At 36.9% G+C, this 18,843-nt stretch overlaps 2 protein-coding genes across 3 annotated transcripts; one reads left to right on the top strand and one right to left on the bottom strand.

The window, feature by feature from the left end:
- Positions 1-2,118: 2,118 nt before the first annotated feature.
- LOC129596866 (uncharacterized) lies at positions 2,119-4,251 on the top strand. Its single transcript, XM_055494255.1, has 2 exons — positions 2,119-2,447; positions 3,631-4,251. The coding sequence occupies exons 1-2, from the start codon at positions 2,329-2,331 to the stop codon at positions 3,929-3,931; spliced, it is 420 nt and encodes a 139-aa protein (XP_055350230.1). The 5' UTR covers positions 2,119-2,328; the 3' UTR covers positions 3,932-4,251.
- A 4,661-nt stretch (positions 4,252-8,912) lies between these two features.
- LOC129596862 (high mobility group protein DSP1-like) lies at positions 8,913-14,698 on the bottom strand. Of its 2 annotated transcripts, none has more exons than XM_055494247.1 (5): positions 14,501-14,698; positions 11,294-11,462; positions 10,930-11,087; positions 10,401-10,578; positions 8,913-9,470 (listed from the first exon to the last, which is right to left on the bottom strand). In XM_055494247.1, the coding sequence occupies exons 2-5, from the start codon at positions 11,447-11,449 to the stop codon at positions 9,324-9,326; spliced, it is 639 nt and encodes a 212-aa protein (XP_055350222.1). In that variant the 5' UTR covers positions 11,450-11,462; positions 14,501-14,698; the 3' UTR covers positions 8,913-9,323. The 2 variants fall into 2 exon arrangements, with proteins under 2 accessions (XP_055350222.1, XP_055350221.1); XM_055494246.1 differs by lacking the exon at positions 14,501-14,698 and adding an exon at positions 12,077-12,619.
- Positions 14,699-18,843: the final 4,145 nt, after the last annotated feature.

The raw sequence follows: 18,843 nt of genomic DNA, 5'->3' as shown, positions 1-18,843 counted from the left end.
TATATATATATATATATATATATATATATATATATATATATATATATATATATATATATATATATATATATATATATATATATATATATATATATATATATTTATATATATATATATGTTGTGTTGTGCATTATTACAAGGTACGAACTCGTACCGAACATGAAGTCTAGTACCAGTACCTTATTAATTTATAATATAAAATTAATATTGTGACACTGCTCTGGAGATTAGATTATATTTTACCACCAGTAGGGGTGCGAAATTAAACTGTTAATTACGAGTACCTTGCTTTGCTGTTAACTGGCTAGTGTGTTATGGAGCGTCGGATCCAAATTTTTTTTTATTTTACCGACCACATCTCGATCACGGTCAGGATCATCTTGAAATTATTCTTGCTGCAGCCTGCTCTGAACTTGTTAACTTATTCTTTCTCCCGATATCTTGCTCCGTGACTTCCGCGCTTGTTTCTCTCTGCTTATGCTCCTCTTGCTCAACAGACTTTCTTGCACGCGCCGCTTAATTTTGCTACACGTACAGATTCTAGTTAATAAACTCTTGCAATGACCTTGAGCTGGATGTCAGCGCATCCCCATGGTCACCAGTATATAAAGGGTAGTCAACTTCCGGTCAGCACCGCTGCCAACCGTGCCAGCCTTCACACCTATAACAGTAGCAGAACCGCGCGGCTGCTGTTACAAAATATAATAGCTATGCTGTATACGTTAGTATACGTACGTACACAACTTATTTGTGCAACACGTTAATAGACAGGGTCAGTATTTGCGCGTTTATACAGATTCCGGTTAATTTCATTTCAAAGCTCAAAATTAGTTAACATTACCAATTTTCTTAATCAGAAATAATGAATCACATTTACGTTCTGCTAATTTCTGCAGTATAACTGTGTTAGTGTGCTGCAGAAATTAGCAGAAAGTTACTGTGATTCATTATTTCTGATTGAGAAAACATGTACAGACAGTACAGTTAAGTACTTCAGTACTTCTGTATTAACTACACCACATAATAATTATATATACGAGTACAGTATATCTGTATATTCTCGTGTAAGTCGTAGATCAAAATAACCGGTCATATGAGCTAATTGATTCTTCGGAAAGATAAGACAATCCTTCGTGCAAAATTCTGAATGAATCAAATTGTTACTAGTAACTCCAGAATTACGCAGTCGGTACTGCCACTAATTGCTTGTTAATTGGTGCCCATTATCCAATAAAATTAGCCGAAACCGCTTCTGGGAACAACATCACCTGCACCCAGCCGGTAGATCATTCTCGGGGTCAGATTTGGCTGTTTCGATTCGTAAATCTTGCAGTCGCAGTCGCAGAGGCGCCATAAACTCGATCTTTGACGCCGCCTGTGATCAATCTGGTTAAACTTATAAGAAAAAATGCAGAAGACCTCCACAAACATAAGACAGACTATCAACAATTATTACATTTTTCTTTTTTGTATATTGATCATTAAAATTATTTGACTATTAATAATAATTTAATCTAATTTTTTACTTTACTAAATAAATTTTTACAAAGTAATTATTTTATTTATTCAAATTCATTTTTTTGAAACATTATTTTGTCTCCGCCAGGCGCCAGTTACTGTGTGTGTGCGTTGACCGGGGAAATTCTCACATTTATGGGAACTTGCAAAATAAACTTTTAAACCCATTAAAATAAACATTTGTCTATCTTTCACAGTAACGCTAACGAAAATAAACTCCTGTACAATTTTACAGCACTGAAAATTAAGGTACAATCACGTTATTCCTAGTGGTGCAAAGCAAATTCGATTTAACAAGAACACCGCGCTTTCCTGCACAAAAATGCTTAAGCGTTAATTTGTTCGCGGTATAATTATGGCTGTATCGTGTCAGAACATGGAGAAATTAGAAATGCAATGTTGAGAAAGGCGTGTGTTTACTCCGAGATGCATAAAGCGGCTTCGGTGATATTTTCGTACAAACCTTGTGTTTCTTTGGTTTACGGACGTTTCGGCATAAATCACACGTTCTTACCACTATCCTCGCGCATGACTATGCCCCGCGGGCATCCACCAAAAAAGCTATATAAATGGTTGTATATAAACAACAGCGATATGACACGCTTTTCGTAAATAAACCTGCAGTTATACGCTTTCTCAAATTCTGTGCTGCATTGCGTTTACTTAATCGTTTACTTGAGGTCGTTTGATATATATTAGAATATTAATTTTTGCATCTCGCTTTTGAAGAATTTTACAGGAAGATACGTTGTGCATTGTTGCGGACCTTAAGTTGTAATTACTGCCTTCTACACGAAATCGAATAAAATAATGGATTTATTTGGCGGATGTGTGGATTTGGCGGGCGGTGTCGGTCAGTGCTTTCCGCCGGTGCTCAGTGAACGCCAGTCGCTGCGATCATCGTCCTCCAGCGAATCCGAATACAACACGTATGTACAAATAAAAAAATTATGCTGCTATATTAAAAAAAAATTTTTAGTACGAGTAAATGCTGTTATCATTTGGCAGTATATTTTATTCTGCTTCGTACGTGCTTCGTTTACTGGTACAGATATAAATTGTGCAATTAATTATCCTATATACATATGTATAAGAATATTCTATCATTCTCTTTAAACCGAATAACGTGTTTTTTTTATAAATTCGGCTTTGATTTTTATGTACGAGTAAAATTTTCTGAATTTTCCTCGTAGTAAAATTTTCCTCAACTTTCATACTCCATGATTTTATTAAGCGCTTACTATAGTGACTGCGGTATTCATATCCGCGGTCCGTGGATTGGCTGTCATAATTAAACAGCTAGTCACACATAAACATTTAAAACTGAGGAACAAAAATTACTGACGGACCGGTGTTTCCCAATTAAAAACGCCATTTGATATTGTAGCAAGTGGTTGAGTAATCACATGTGCCGGATTAATCACGTTGGTGCTCATAACAACGTTCTTGCTCACCCAATTAAAAGTTTTTGTATCAATGACAGTTTTTTTCAGCACTTTTTTTCGTACGTTTGGTGACACGTGATACGTGTTATTCACAATAACCCTTAAATCGTTACGTTTTTTTTATCCTGTATGATCGATCATACTGAATCATTTTTGTATCAATTTCTTAAAATTTACTCAGCTTCTTCCGAATCGAGTCACGCGATGCTTATTTCGTTCCACAAACGTATTTTTCTGCTGGTCACCAAGCTTTTGTCAGAGGTCTCTGGTTTGTCACTTGGTGATATCACAGCCTGACAATCATGATATTGTCGACCGTGATTGACATGTTCAAAATCGGTCATAGAAATACAGTATTAAAAGAATTTTGTTATTCAAAGGTAGTGAAAATTAATTCATGCTGCGGTATACATATTTCGTGTTCAAGAAGACCAAACATTTGTTCTTCGACGAAAGCAAATCATTTATTAGAAAATAGTAATACTACGAAAACGCCCACAGAATTAGGCCGGATGGAAACTAGAATTAATTTTAAAAAATTAGATTTTTATTATAGTACATTCCCAATCATTATTGTATCTCATTTAATTAAAAAAGCTTATTGGTACCTTTAAAAATTGTAAGCGGTTTGTTTGTTTCTCTGATTAAAATTATTATACTATTGCAGATCGGAAGTGCGTAAGGAGAAAAAGAAGCCGGCCGGTTCATGGAGCCCGTTAGCGCGCCGCTCCTCATACTTCACCGGCACCGCGTCACACCCGGCCAAAGAAGAGGCCCGTGTCCCGGTTATTCCGATCATTCCCATCCTGCCGGAAGAAAATTTCGGTACATCCCCGAAGAAAACCGACATTATCCAGTACAAGTACACCCCGGAACGACCGCCCCTGTCGCCGGTGGAACGCTCCATGTACAGTCTGGCGGCCGAACAGGAATTCCATGAGAAATGGAACCGACCGGTTGTCTGGTGACCTCCGTGAATTAATTCGCCATAATAATCTACTTTTTTTCTAGTATTCACATTTTGCTTAATCAACCGCTTTGACTAGTCGATTTGAATTTATTTTTATACACCACAGCAATAACTACAAAAAGATCCTTTCAGTTCAATTTCGGCGCTTAATTAACCGGCTACTGCATATGTTTCTACGCTACGCAATTACTAATTGTCTTCCTTACATGCGGTTGTATAAAGTACTTACGTCATATGTTTTACTTTGCCGTAAGCGCACTGGTAGCGCTTTTTCGTGTACGCTGTGTATTAATTAATTAAATGGAATCAGTAGATCGACCATGCGACGCGCGCATCAAATATACCGACAAGGAAAAAATTAAAAATATTTTTATTAGGCTGTGTATATGGCCTCATGCAGTTATCGTAATTGGAGCAAAAAGAGCATGTGCCGTCACACTAAAAATTTTCATATAAGAAAGGACGAGTCTGATCTGACGGTTATTTAAATTTATGAAAACCAGTACATACATATGGTCATAACATGATGGTATGACATCGATTGGTCACGTTTCCGCATTAATGCCGTTGCACTACGAACTTCGCGCGGGATTCTATCGCCAGTGCGTCACTGTTGCCTGTGCAGCTACTTTGAGTCTTACTACTTGCGATATGCAGAGACAATTAAATACAGTACTACTCGTATTAAATAAGTACTTGCGCTGAGTTGCGCATACTGTATACAAAAAACATAGCAAATGCAGAAATAAGAAAATACCGGCATATTCATTCAAGTATGTACATCTGAAGTGAAGGTTTTCGAAAACGTACAATCAGTTCTTCATGGTTAATAGATCTCCGCAACCGCAATTCATTTGTTACATACTGGAAATAATTGCGAGTAACAGTGTCAGTGTGTAATGCAATAACATTAAAATTATAGACAACGGTAACCTGAATTGCGTACTTTCTACAACATATACGGAGCGCATCTAATTTTAAAAATATCTGGTAATGGACCACTGGTCACGAAATTATAAAAAAAACGCTTGTTCTGATAAACTGAAAATACAGTAGGCTACAATATTAATTTAAGTATTTTGTATTACCTATGAAAAAAGTAATGGAGAATATAATTATTACAGCAAAATAATATAACAACAAACATCTGTACAAAGCAGTATAATATAAATAAGGTATTAAATATAGACGTCATAATTCAAAGTCGCAGTGAGGAAAACAGTTCGCATTTCCAGATTTTGTGCGCAAGTAGTGTGAATAAAAGTTTGGCAATAACAACCTCGCGCCCCCGAAATTACTTAAACGATCTGACACATTTTGAATAGAACTCGCGCCATAAATGTTCGCCGTTCAATCGAACCTGGAAGTTGATTTATCACATTCTTGCACAGAAAATTTTGAAGTGCAATTTTCACACGAAAATTTCTTGTCTAGCGCTTTTTTCGCAGATATTAATAAGGGCACTGTCTGCTTATTGTGGAGGTGTCGCGATGTTTACCACCAAACCTGCGATATTCAGATGCTCTTCAGTCTTCGCGAAATAATATAAGGTCATATCTCGCCGCTAGCCAAATTGTTTATGGTACACGGTGCGCGCTATTTCCGGCGTAGAATTAAGCAGTGAAATCTGTTCGATTTACTTCGTCTTGCATTTTATCCTGACGGAGGACAGTGGTGAGTACCTGTGAGGTATTATGAAATCGGTGTAATAAAACTGCCAACTGTCAACTCAAGTTTTACCGGCATTTATGAAACACCGAACAGGGAACATTAATTTATAAAATTAACATCTTTTCCTCAGTTAACGTTAATATTACTGTAAATCATCTTTTTCTTAATTAATTTCTGATGAAAATTACTGAAATAAAATCAGCCTACTAGTTAATCCATGAAATCATGTACGAACTATATCATCGATCAACATTATAATTATTATCGTTATTTAAAAAAAATAACGATGATTACTGTAATTATGCGAATTTAAGAAAAAATTATTTTCTCGGCTGACAAGCAACTTGAAACAGTACTCACCGATATCGGATTTCGGAGATAGCGATTTCGTGTTAGCTAAAATTGAAACTCAACTCTTTTTATAAGCAAAAAATAAAACGGCTTCTTAAGAAAATGCAGTAACAAACAAAAATTAGCAACTGCAATTAAATAATCTCTAACAAGGAGTCATCGCATACACAATTTTAATTGATTATACCGTTATACGAGAAAATTGGCTTACTTGATTATGTTTTAATTGCTTATGCCGCTTGCTCGTAAAACTCCGTTAACGGCTGAGAAAGTGCGTAAGAGTGCAGAGTAATCGTAGCGTAGTGGCCCCTCCAAATGTTGGACTGTGGATGGGTTGAATCTGAATAATGTAGCTTCATTGTCAGTAAAATTCCCAATCCTTTTTACCAATAAATGACATTTTCAGTAGCCGTTCTAAAATTAGCAAGAAATTTTGCCGATTTTTGTTGTAATAAATCAGTAGCAAATACCGCTTGCGCAACAAGATGTTTCGTGCTGAGCCAAGCTGCATTTTTGTATCGTAACTGTAATAATAATTCTTTACGCGCGGGCGCAACTGCCGGGCAATGATTACTTGTGCAAGCAGGACCGGTAAAATGAAACGAAAAACGAAAAAACGCTAACGAAAAACGAAAAAATTATTATTAGAAATTTTAGAATGTGTACGACCGCATAAAACGCCCGGTACACATCTAGTACAATATTATAAACAAATGATAATGGTTGTTGAAATATTTTAAAATCATTGCTTTTTTTATTGGCACGTAAATACAATTTTAATTTGGCTATCAAATGGCAATTGCTTTATTGATGAAACCGGATTAAACAGTTGTCAGTAAGAAAACCAGCGAGAGCAAGCGAAAAAGCTACATTTTATAACATCCAGAGTTCGTTTAACTTTACAGTTTTTTAATTTATAGCTACTAAATACAGTTTTTATTTTTAAATAAATTTAATTAATTTTTAATATATTTAATAATTAACTTTTAAAAAAATTGATAATTTTTAAATACATTTTTAATTTTTCAATACAATTTTAATTTGTAACTTTTTCTTTAGGAAATAATTTAGAAATATTCTTGTAAACGTACATTTAATAAGAATTTATGCGGCGTTAGAACACTGGCGCCTATGTACATTCGTAATTTGGAATTTAGTCAACAAATAATATGGAGTATGTATGGACAGTATTTTCCGCGCTCCAAATGCCCGTACGCTAGCTGCCATTTTTGATTTATCGTCCTGATATTTATTTTGTAACAGTTTAAAAAGCGCAATTAATTTTCATTTGTAAATTTGCCTCCCAATAATTAATAAATTTAATTTTTAAAGAATTCTGGCAGAAGTATTTTTGGTTTATCGTAATAAATTATCCTAAAAATCTAAACTGATAATTGAACGATAACTGAATTTTTCATTGGTAAGTTTACCTCCTAACTAAAAAAAAACATGATTTTTGCAGAATTGTTACAGAAATATATTTATTAACGGTACATTGGTACCCAATAATCATAATAACCTAAAAACCGTAATTAAACTTCCGTCTTCCATTGGTAGATTTGCCTCCTAAAGAATCCGATTTTAGAGAACTGTGACAGAAATACTTTTTTTAAATTTATTATATAACTAATAAATTACGTACTGGAAACACGGCTCGGCAAGCGAATATATTTCATTGATAAATTTGCCTCAATATAAATTTAAATTTTGGGAAATATCCTTATAATATTATTCGGTAGAAATCTGAGGAGTGTTTGTTACGTGGGGCCTTATGGGCGCCCACGTACCTTCGACGGCGAAACAGCGGCGAACCCGGATTGAGGCTTTAATGCCGAAATCTAACTCGCGCACCGTGGCGCAGCAACACCAGACTAATGAGATCGGATCCTACAGCCAGCGCAGCTGTGCTGTAGGTCCGTCAAAACAGCAGCAATGTGTGGGATGGAAATCCCCAGAACAGCAAAACACAATGGCGAATGGCCAATCATGAAGGCGGAGCTATCGGCCTTCACATGTTACATTCGCATTTCCGAATTATTTCAACAACCGATACGGAAAAAGATCCGCGACCCGAATGCTTGCAAAAATACCTTCATGAAATAAATTCCGAATAATACTCCTGTTATCGTAACTTACATAAAAGCTGTAACTAATTCTGTATTGGAAAAATTATCTCCTAATAAATTTTGATTTTTAAGATTTATTACTGAAATATTCTTACAATATTCAGCAGAAATTCGTGAAGCATTACTGTCATATTTCGGAATTTATTCAACAAAATTTATTGATATGGACAGAGACCCGCGCAAATGCTTCTTAAAATACCGCCACGAAATAAACATGGAATTACTGTTTACCCGCGCTACCTTAATTTATGCGAAAAGCTGCAGAGTAATTAAATTTCATTAGCGAATTGGCCTCTTGAAAAATGGAATAATGACAATAAAAATTAGTTGCTATTATCCGTTTATGGCAATATTATTATCAAAGTAATTTAAAAACGGCAATTAATGTTTTCAATTGTAAATTTGTATCCTACTTGTAATAAACTGGAATTTTTTTAAAATCGTTAAGGAAATTATTTAATTTATGGTAATAAGTTATCCATTAAATTTGAAAACGACCATTAATTTTTTCAGTGGTAAATTTGCCCAAATCAGTTATACTTTTAAGACATAATTCTAAAATATAATTAATTAATAATTATAGAAAATGCTTACGGTAGCATGTACAGGAATTTGTGCAGCATTACATTCGTATTTCGAAATTTATTCAGAGACGCCAAATGCTTTTAGAAATACCGCATTTAATTAATTTCCGAATAAAACTCATATTATCGTTATTTACCAAAAAGCAGTAATTAAGTTTTCATTGGGAAAATTGTCTCCTAACAAATTTTGATTTTTAGAGAATTACTACTGAATTTTTCTTACAATATCCAGGAGAAATTCTTAAAGCATTCGAATTTCGGAATTTATTCAACAAATGATATGGACAGAGACCCGCGCGCAAAATGCCTCTAAAAATACCGCCACGAATTAAACCTTCGAATTATACTCGATGCCACTATAATACCCAATAATACAGTACTCCACGCTATGTCAACGCAGCCTCACTCTGCCACTGGAAACAACATAACATAATTCGTCTCCACGAGATCCAACAGCTAAAAAGCAACAATTGTTCGTCGCCACTGTCTACCGCCCCGCGAGGCGGGAGCTCGGGCCGTTTCGCAACTATACAATAAAATAACAGGAATAAAGGGATTAATGTTTTTGGGGGGAAACCACGGGCGTCGTTACGATATGGAACACAGTGCCAATATACTGCTGTCTGTGTGTGCTGCTCCGCTTCGGTTAACGTCCAGTCTACTCGTCGTCCTCGTCATCTTCATCGTCCTCATCGTCGTCATCCTCCATGGGCTGCTGCACCATCGCACTGGTCTGCGCCACGGCGGCCGGCCCGCGTTTGGGCCCCAGGGGCAGACCCATCCGCTGCTTGTACGCTTTGTTTTCCTACGCAAACAATTTGTCTTCAATTTTATTTATTTTTTGAGGTTATTCTAAAATTAATTTAGAAGATTATAAATCATCTAATTCGGTTATAATTGTTACTGAATTTAATCTACGACGAATTTATAAGCAATATTTCTGAAATGTACGCTTTGTTTTCTACACAAATATTCATTTAAAATTTTATTTTGAATTATTTTGGAATTTATTAATTTTTTTATAATTCGGTTAATTTTTTGCACATTTATTTGTGTACACTGTACATGTTTTTAATTAATTCCTGCTTTTCAAATGAATGTTATGAATTTACCAGTATCTTATAGAAGAATATTTATAAATCTCGGTAATACAATTTTAAATCGTTTGTAGTTCACCTGGAAATAATTCTCCGAAATTCCATTTAATCATTTAGGCTTTTTCATTTACCTATGGCTAACTGAAGTTTTTAATTCAGCTTTCAATGCTACTGAATTTTATTGGGAAATTTACAAGATTTACCATCAGCATTTTAATCAGTATTAATTACTACCGTTTATAGTTCTAATTTATTTTTAATCTCGTATTAATCTGAATTACGAATTTACGAGAAATTGCTTTTCAAGTGAATAGCTGAAAAAAATAGAAGAAATTATACAACACCAATTCAAACTACCAAATAAAACGTTATTAATCTCGTAAACCAAACTGAATGCAGTCATGCTGCCTCAGCCTGCCTGCTAGTAACTACCAGGAGAATATTCTAAATTATTTATTATTAATTATTTCCCATCAGTAAAATTACGTAATTCATAGAATATTCTGCTTATCGAATACGAATATAATCACAACAAACGGTTAAAATAGTTACAGATAATCAGAAAATTATTATTCAACTTGACATAGATAAAAATCAATTAAATGCCAATAAAGGGAGAATGATTTTGTGCGGCGTACCTTCTCGTAGCGCTCCTTGTCCTTCTGCGCCAGGGCTTCGTAGCGCGAGCGCTGCTCCGGCCGCATCAGACCCCAGCGACGCGCCAGCTCCTTGGCGATGATGCTGACCTGGTTGGTGTTGTTCAGCGCCAGCTTCACGGCCGGGCGCTCGTCATTGCAGAACCAGAAGAACGCCGACCTGCGCAAAAATACAAGAAAAATGGAAAACTCCGCAAATTTAAACGACAATAATTCACCACAAAATTTCCATAAAATTCAGCCGAATAAAATCCTGTTGTAAAAATTTAAATAAAGTTATTAGTTCATAGCTGGTTGCAAAATAGAAGCTGTCAAAAAAGAAATGAACGGTAAGAAGTATAATTTGAGAAAATACAGAGGAATTTTCCCGCAAAAATCGCCATTAATTTTATTGATTAAATCATTTTAGTCGAAAACGTGCAAGAAAAAACTTAAGGAAAAGAGAAAAAGGAAACAAGGAATGATAAATTTAAAAAAAATTATGGAATTTTCGCCGTTGGCGCTGACTTACAGAGCCCGCTTCGGCGCATTGGGATCCTTCTTTCCGCGCTTGCGCTTTCCACCGCGTTCGCCGGGAGGTGGCTTGTAGTTGGCCATTTCTTTGGTGTAACGCAGTTTGTCACTGGCGGCCATATCGTTGTAGCGCTTCTTCTGAACCTCCGACATATTCTAAACAACCGCAAAAACAATTGGAAAATCTCTCGAAAATAAGCTTTCAAACAACTAGGCGCAAATCAACACTTCTCGATGTACTGCCATTACCATACTACAACACCGTACAGGGATGATACAACGACCGTCGCAATTATCCGCAAAACAGGTTTTTATTTCTGATTATTTTCAGGCGTTCTCCGCCAGAATAAGACGAATCTTACCTTCCATTTTTCCGCGCATTTTTTGGAGAATTCCGCAAAATTCACCGACTCATTGGGATTTCTCTGCTTCAGCTCGTCGCGGTAGGTCTGGAGGAAGAATGCGTAGGCGGACATCTTTCCGCGGGGCTTCCCACTGTCTGACGCTTTGCGCACCATTTTGGCGTTCAATCTAACGGGGAGAACGTTAAGAATTACCCAGGGATTAAAATAAATTAAACTCGTAGTGGAACGAAGGTCAAAATATTTTGTAACCGATTGTTAACTGAGCCTGACAATTAACTGTTAAGATTAAGTTGATTAACGAACGATGCAGAGAACTTCTACGCACTGCGGCTGAGGAGAAAATAAAACTGAGATTTTGCACACTGCCAAAGCACAGCCAGATGCAACGCATTCGAAAACAAGCGTGAATGAGGACGATACAGGAAATTAGAGATCCTGCGCCGTATTGAAAGCTGCACGGACCATGTTCATTCAAGACGCCGTTTCTTCACTTCATAAATGAATGTTTATGATTTAAATATAAAATAATAATGGTATTTATTAAAATTAAATTTCAGAAATCAATAATTCGGTTGGTAAAGCGGGATCCATAATTATGCAGATTTATGAATAATTTTTCAAATAATTTAACTGTGGCGAACAGATCCCAGTAAAACCAACCAGCTGACCGCCGACCGAACGGCTGCACGTTGTGGCGACACCCTTTTAAAATACGCATTTTGACAGCAGTTTCTGTTCACCGCTCAGCAAGCGCCAACAGCCGTACAGGGAAACCGCTACCTCTTCACTCTGGCATTAAAAACCGCGCGTTTCTTGTTGGTGTTAATTCCTTTCTTCGGCGCCTTGCGCGCTGGTTTGTTCGTCGCATTCTGATGGTATTTGCCCTTGACATGACGCTTTTTAACCACAGCCGCTTTCTTATACAGTTTATACAGAGAGATGGGCCGCTTCAAAGCCGTGCGTTTTTTCGCCGGCAATGGCTTCTTTTTCTGGATAAGGTGGGCGGGTTTTTTCTGCAGACGTCCGGTCAATATTGTCTTCTTCCGGTGTTTCTGCAGAATGGTCCCCATCGCCTGTACAGCCGGCTGCATGGCGACCTTGCGCGCTTTACTGGGCGCTGCCGCTGCCGGCTGCCGTTTCCGGCACATTGTGCACATCAGCAGATTGGGAGCGGGCGCAGCCATGGCGGGATGATGAGCAGTTTTTAGTAAAACGTTACGAAATTTATGGAAAATTTTTCGGTGTTTTATGCAGTTAAAACATTCTCCTTGTGTCGGCACTTTTCAATATTTTCACATGTGCAGTATATTTTGCGATAAATAAAAACGTTAAAGTACGTACGCTATGTTCACGCAAATAATATTCTAGTATTATGAAAAATGCCTTAGCAACTTCTGCAGTAAAAGACCAGTACTTAAGTATTTTAAAAAATCGTTATTTTTCTCAACAAATTTTGCAGCATTACCGCCAATGTTGTTGTTACATAATGTTGTTTTTCGGTTACATAAAGTACGATACATCATGCTGATAAAAATTTATAAAAAATTAATAATAATATTATAGAACACGAATAATAAAAAATAATAACAAAGCATGACACGAATAATGATTTACTGAATAGTACACGATAAGAGGCGTGTATGCGGAAATGAAATAAAATGCAATAAAATAAAAACTGGATGACGTTGAGGAACATTGCCAGGAAATCAACAGTCTGCTAATTTATTAAATACTGCACGTCTGAGAAAATTTTTGACAAATTCGCAGCATCTTTTGATGAAAAAGGAACAAGTTTTTTTAAATGCTGTGCTGTATTGATGTGTATTAGAAAGTGGTTTTTAGACAGAATACAGATGGATCGAATATTCACTGGTCTGAACACCTGGTTATTTTTAATTTTATGAAGTTTCAGAATATTTAATCTAGACGTTTTCTACAAATTTCCACTAAGGAAAAAATTATGAAGTTTTTTACAATTTAAAAGCGATTTTTAAATGCTGGACTAAATTTTCCACTGATTTACTGTGCCCTCGCCGCGTACAGCTGAATCTTGGGAACACCGGCGCGCACCGCACATCCGCCAAGCCCGCCAAAACCGGCGTAATGTTCGCTATGTTCTCTTGTGAATCGAACGCTATGGGAATGTGTAATGCGCCGCTGCACGCCGCCTGCAATATATGACAGCAGCACTGCAGCGGCCATAATGGCCGATCGGCATTCGTAGTGCTGCAGGGAACGGCAGCATTACAACTGCCTTGCTTCGCATTTGCGTGCCTACACAACATGCTCTACTCGACAACGATAAAAGCCAGCACTGTGCGCCCTGATCGGCATTCGCCATACTGCTAGCAAATGACCACGTGATAAAATATATACGGCGTCAATACAGCCGCGTCATGTGCTCATATTTCCTATTTAATTAAAATGCAAAAAAAATATCCACGGGTTTTTTCTAATTTTCCCTAAATAAACGGACGACCGGGGAATATTTTCTGGGAATTTATTTGCCGAAGAAAAATCGATAAAATAAAATTAAAAAGAAAAAATGAATAATTTATTCTTCAAAAAGTCCAGCAAATTTTTAAAAATGAGTCACACCAAAAACACGGTTGAGTAACGAATTTTTTGTTCTCTAATAATTCATAAATAATAATTTATCATTCATCGAATTATATAAAGCGAGGATCTAGTCGATATTAATGTTGGGAAAATCGGCAATACTCGAAAAAGATTTACGCAAATCGCTTTATTCAGATGTTATGTTATTCGCATGGCGGTAATTGACAGTTGCGATGCACTGCGGTTTCTAAATGCTGATTATTTACAAAGACCCCAACGCGATGAATCAATACCGCAATTAACGAACCCATCAAGGCAAAATGAGAATCATGAGAAAATGACCACACTATTGGCGAATACATAGCGCCGCGCAACAGCCACCGCTGTTTTCTCGGTGTTATTCTACCTCCACGAAGGTTCTTTTCTTTTAAACTGATTGCTAACATTATGTTGAATATAAGTATTTTAATTTAAAACCGATTTCGGAAACGTAGAAAAAGAAATCAGCAGCGTTTTCCCAACCGACGAAAGACCACCGTTTACCAGCGCTATGCAATAATATTCTCCATCTAAACCGGATACGCGCGTGCAAATAAACGGCCGCTTATGTTAGCAACCGTATAGGAGCCGTTAAAAATCACTTACTTGTATCCCGATTGTGGAACGAAATTCCGGCTATAATGTTGAGTGGCTGGTAGGATTTATAACGTGCTATGTTATAAGAACGGAGAATGCTATTCCAACGGCTGCGAATGCTTTAGAATGTGTGCTGTGTTGTGCGTGTGCTATGCTTTAAGCTTTGGCCGATATGTATTTGTAACAAGGGCAGCCTGCAACGCTCTATGCTGTGTGTTATGCTGTGCGGCGTATTATTAACGTGCCATCAGCCGCGATACGGCTTTTCTCTATCGGGTGCTATTGGCTGTGTGTGTGTTGCTGTATGCTGTCGCTATGCATCAGATAGGCAGCGCTTTGTGTGTTCTTGCATTGCTGGCTGCCTCTGCTGAGGGAATATGAGCGTGCTGCCAATGGCTTTTACGACGGCAACAGCTGGTGACGCGCCGAGGGTGTTGTCGACTACCGGCATATTTGCGACAGCGGAAAAACATTTAGCTTTTGAAATTATGGACTTAAATTAGAAACTTTACTGCCGAAAACCAAAACACTGGAGAAACACGGTTAAAAGCTATCAAAAACAAGGAACTGAAAATCGAAACTAATTTACTAAGAAAAAGCAAATTAAAAGTAAGCGACGCTAGTCTGGTTTATTACTCTTACCGTGCAAAATTATTCGCGAAGTATTCCGATTACAAAATTACGCGCATATCGAAATCAGAAAAATGAGTACACAAGAAATTTCCCTTAAGAAAAACACAATTAAAAAAAATTCCAGATACACAGGATAAAAGAAAGGAAAATAAGTACCATAGAAATACAAATGTAAGGCAGGCGGTGTTTGCTCTTTACCGCGCAAAAGTATTCGCGAAAAATTTCGATCTGAAAATCATGTTTCCAAATAAGCACCTAGAATAAATAAAATAAAAAATAAGTTCACTGTAAAACACAAGCGAAAATAACTTAAATGAAGGCAGCGATTTAAATGTATAAAAAGTAAAAAAAAACAGAAAAACGCAGAAAAAAACAGTTGTTTATTTAATACCCGATATTTTTGCTAACTGCAAAGCTATCAGATTTACCCTTTTATGTGACAATTATTTTGGGGGAATTTTAGTTAGTTATCCAAGTTTAAAAATGGATGCTCGCGATTTTCATTTCCGGTTGTTTTGATCCTCTAAAACTGCCACAAATTTCATAAATAAATTGGCAGATACATACTAATAAGAGGGGAGCCAGTGGATCAAATGGAAAGTATACATTCTGAAGAATAAATTTATTTACCGTCCACAAATGTTTTACAGTGCGGTTTGATTTAAATACGTAAATGAGAATTACTAAATTCACTAACAATGTTAGTGAATTTAGTAATTCTCACTAACAATGTATTTAGTAATGTATTTAACAATGTATTTAGTGAATTTAGTAATTCTCACTAACAATGTTTGCCGGTAGTGGCAACCAAGGGCGCCAGTGCTTCGTTGCGCTAGTGGTCCTCTTAGTGCCGTAAAGCCTGCATGGCGGTATTGACGATCGAGTATGCGCTTTCTATGGACAGGCTGCTTTTTGCCCATGCTGACGCTATCAGCTTGATTGCTTGCTGCCTCTCTCTTCGATTAGGCAGCATACTGAATGAACCGCCTGTTCTATAACGTGCTGCACACCGCCGCGGCAATACACACGTAACGCTATGCATAGTCGGCCCAAAACCAGCAAAGACATTATAGAATAAACGCTGAAAAAATCCATTACAATATTTAGAAAAGATTTTTACGTTGCAAAAATCACCGCAATAATAATAAAAAATAACAACAAATCTGGTATTTTACAGCGGAAAATGTGAAAGTACGAGTAAAACCTTTTTAAGAATTAGCCATCTAGTAGAACGAGAAAATAATAAAACGTATTAATACAAAACTACCGGTAAATAATTCGTACTGGAATTTCTTAAAGATTTTATTACAATAAAAAATCATTTTTGATTTTAAAATATTGTTTTTGTTTCGGGTACGACAAGGGATTAATCCCAGAACGCCCAACCGCTTAAGCCGCCCGCAAAATATCATACTTCATTTCCTGTTATTCCGCGCGATCAACATGTTAAGCACGAAAAGCATTCTTGGGAAAATTCCTCAAAATGCCGTAAATTTGCTATTTTTGAATGAAAATTATTTGCCCCATTTTTATTGATAGTTTTCCTTCCGGTGACCTTTACCTCCGACCCACCCGCAAATAAATAAATTTTGTTGCAAAAGACTTCCGCTTGCGTTACCGCTGATCTGGCAGCACCCCCGATAAACGACGTAGTCAGCCGAATCCGCATTGCCGCGGCTTGGTTGTATTATGAGCAGTGCCGAGTGCAATAAAGCTTGGCTTGGCTTATGGTGAATGTGTGCGTGTGGCTAGGTTTATCGAACGGAACAAGCCTGTGTGCTTGCTTGCATGAGCAACAGCTGCAGTTTGAAGTGCAGTGCAATATACTGCAGTGTGTGTTCTATAATGCGAAGTAACGACGGCAACGGCAGCGGCACATTACAACACACACACACACGTATACACCAGATACATATTACCGCGCTTGATTGATCTTGTTTTGGCGATCAGCGCGTTGTTGTTGTGGAACAAGAACGAGAAAAATGATATACCGGGGCCGATATGGTAATCGCGGCCGGCGTAAGGCCGGTAGCTGGTGATTTTATAGCAGTTTTACCTGAATAAACAATTTTTGCCGGTAACGTTATTAATAAAGCGTTTGTGCGCCACGGATTCCCGGGGCGGGTGCCTTAACAGGACAGGGCTTTCGGTCCCTGCGCCCAGCCTGCTGGCAAAAATTGCGCTGCGAGAAATTATTATGTTTATGTTACTCATAGTCATGTGCAAGCTCGATTAGTATGTATTAGATTTATTGGATTTTATCTGCGTCTTATACATTTCTGCTAGTAATAATAATAAGAATAATTTTAATAATATTAATGATTAAAATCTGTTTTTGATTCAGACGTTATTCCACAGAAATCGGCTATATTGCTTTAAACAATAAACCGGCATTCTCATAATAGTGTAAATCACCGAATAAGTTTCGGAGCTGAAAATCTGGACTCACAGAATACTTAATTCCTCCCTAAGTTCGAATATAGGAATATATTTACTGTAAATATACTCGTATTTTCGTATACACGTACAGATAATTACAGACATGTAGTAGGTTGATTGTGTAATTTAAAGCGGGAGCCGGCTTGAAATCTGTAGGTTTGCGCTGGGAGCAGCACAGCGTATTTATCTGCCGATTTGGAAAATATCCCAATATAATATAATTACAAACGTTTTCACGTAGTTTTCGCACACGGGTGGTAGATTACCACACCCGCGCGAACAACAAAACATAGCAGCACCCAGAACCACATACTGCATCGCAAGGCCGCCTACGCGCAGGAAACAAAATGCCTTGAACTTATTACAAAACTGCAGACAAAAAAGTTAATATGTATATATTAAAATTACCAATATTTCTACAGTTTGAATTTCAAATAAATATTACAAGGAAAAAAAATCATACGCATCTGTAATGTACCAGAATAATGCCAAAATAATAAAAAATAATATTTATATTATTTAGGATTTGATATTTGTTTAACAGCGATCTCAGGACGGCCACATATAATGACGCGATCAGCGCGGTAGGAGTAATAAAAATCACCATGTACGATGCAAAATGCAAAGGCGAATAATATGCTCGCGCATCACGCATGTATAAAATCGTATGTTTAAGAGCCCACCCACTAAGTCTTTTAAAAAAGCGTGACCTTTAGGACCTAAACAGTTCTTGCACACTCTTGGGTCGAACGTAATCCAAAATTTTGCGTTAAGTTAACCATACTTCTAGTGATATAATGATATGGAGGTGCTAAACATCAAGCAACTGTACCGTGCGTACCGTGTGCATTATTATTACTGCATGATACATGCACCGTATATTTTAATTACGAAAAAATATATCTGCCGAGTGCACATATTTATAATTATTATGTACTGTAGATACGTACGTGTGTCAAGTGGCCCAATTTCCGGGGTATGGATTCTATTGAAGCATCAATTAAGCAATCCGTCAAGGAATAACTTACTTCAAAAAAGTTCGTAGTTTGCAATTGATATGCAAGGATCCAATTGCACAGGGGCGTATTGCAGCGGCTATATACGAGTGCGTAATAATTATGTTTTATTACATTGTACGTGAAGTTGCCGAGCGCACATGCATCTCTTCGTACTAAGTAAAAAATGTGATCAGCCAAATACAAAAAAATTCGTTAGCACAAGTATTCATGCAATTAAAGAAGGATCGTGCAAGTGCAGATAAGTTTAACTGCTCAATATCT

The sequence above is a fragment of the Paramacrobiotus metropolitanus genome, unplaced genomic scaffold (assembly GCF_019649055.1).
Source record: "Paramacrobiotus metropolitanus isolate TYO unplaced genomic scaffold, Prichtersi_v1.0 Parri_scaffold0000097, whole genome shotgun sequence".
Taxonomy (NCBI): domain Eukaryota; kingdom Metazoa; phylum Tardigrada; class Eutardigrada; order Parachela; family Macrobiotidae; genus Paramacrobiotus; species Paramacrobiotus metropolitanus.
The sequence above is the reverse complement of the archived record's forward strand: the minus strand, read 5'-3'. Positions and strand labels throughout refer to the sequence as shown.

Coding starts and splice junctions, on each gene's coding strand:
- LOC129596866 (XM_055494255.1), top strand. CDS start 2,329: ATGGATTTATTTGGCGGATGTGTGGATTTGGCGGGCGGTGTCGGTCAG. Junction 2,448..3,630: donor AGCGAATCCGAATACAACAC/GTATGTACAAAT, acceptor ATACTATTGCAG/ATCGGAAGTGCGTAAGGAGA.
- LOC129596862 (XM_055494246.1), bottom strand. CDS start 12,480: ATGGCTGCGCCCGCTCCCAATCTGCTGATGTGCACAATGTGCCGGAAA. Junction 11,463..12,076: donor TTTAATGCCAGAGTGAAGAG/GTAGCGGTTTCC, acceptor TCTCCCCGTTAG/ATTGAACGCCAAAATGGTGC. Junction 11,088..11,293: donor AATGCGCGGAAAAATGGAAG/GTAAGATTCGTC, acceptor GCGGTTGTTTAG/AATATGTCGGAGGTTCAGAA.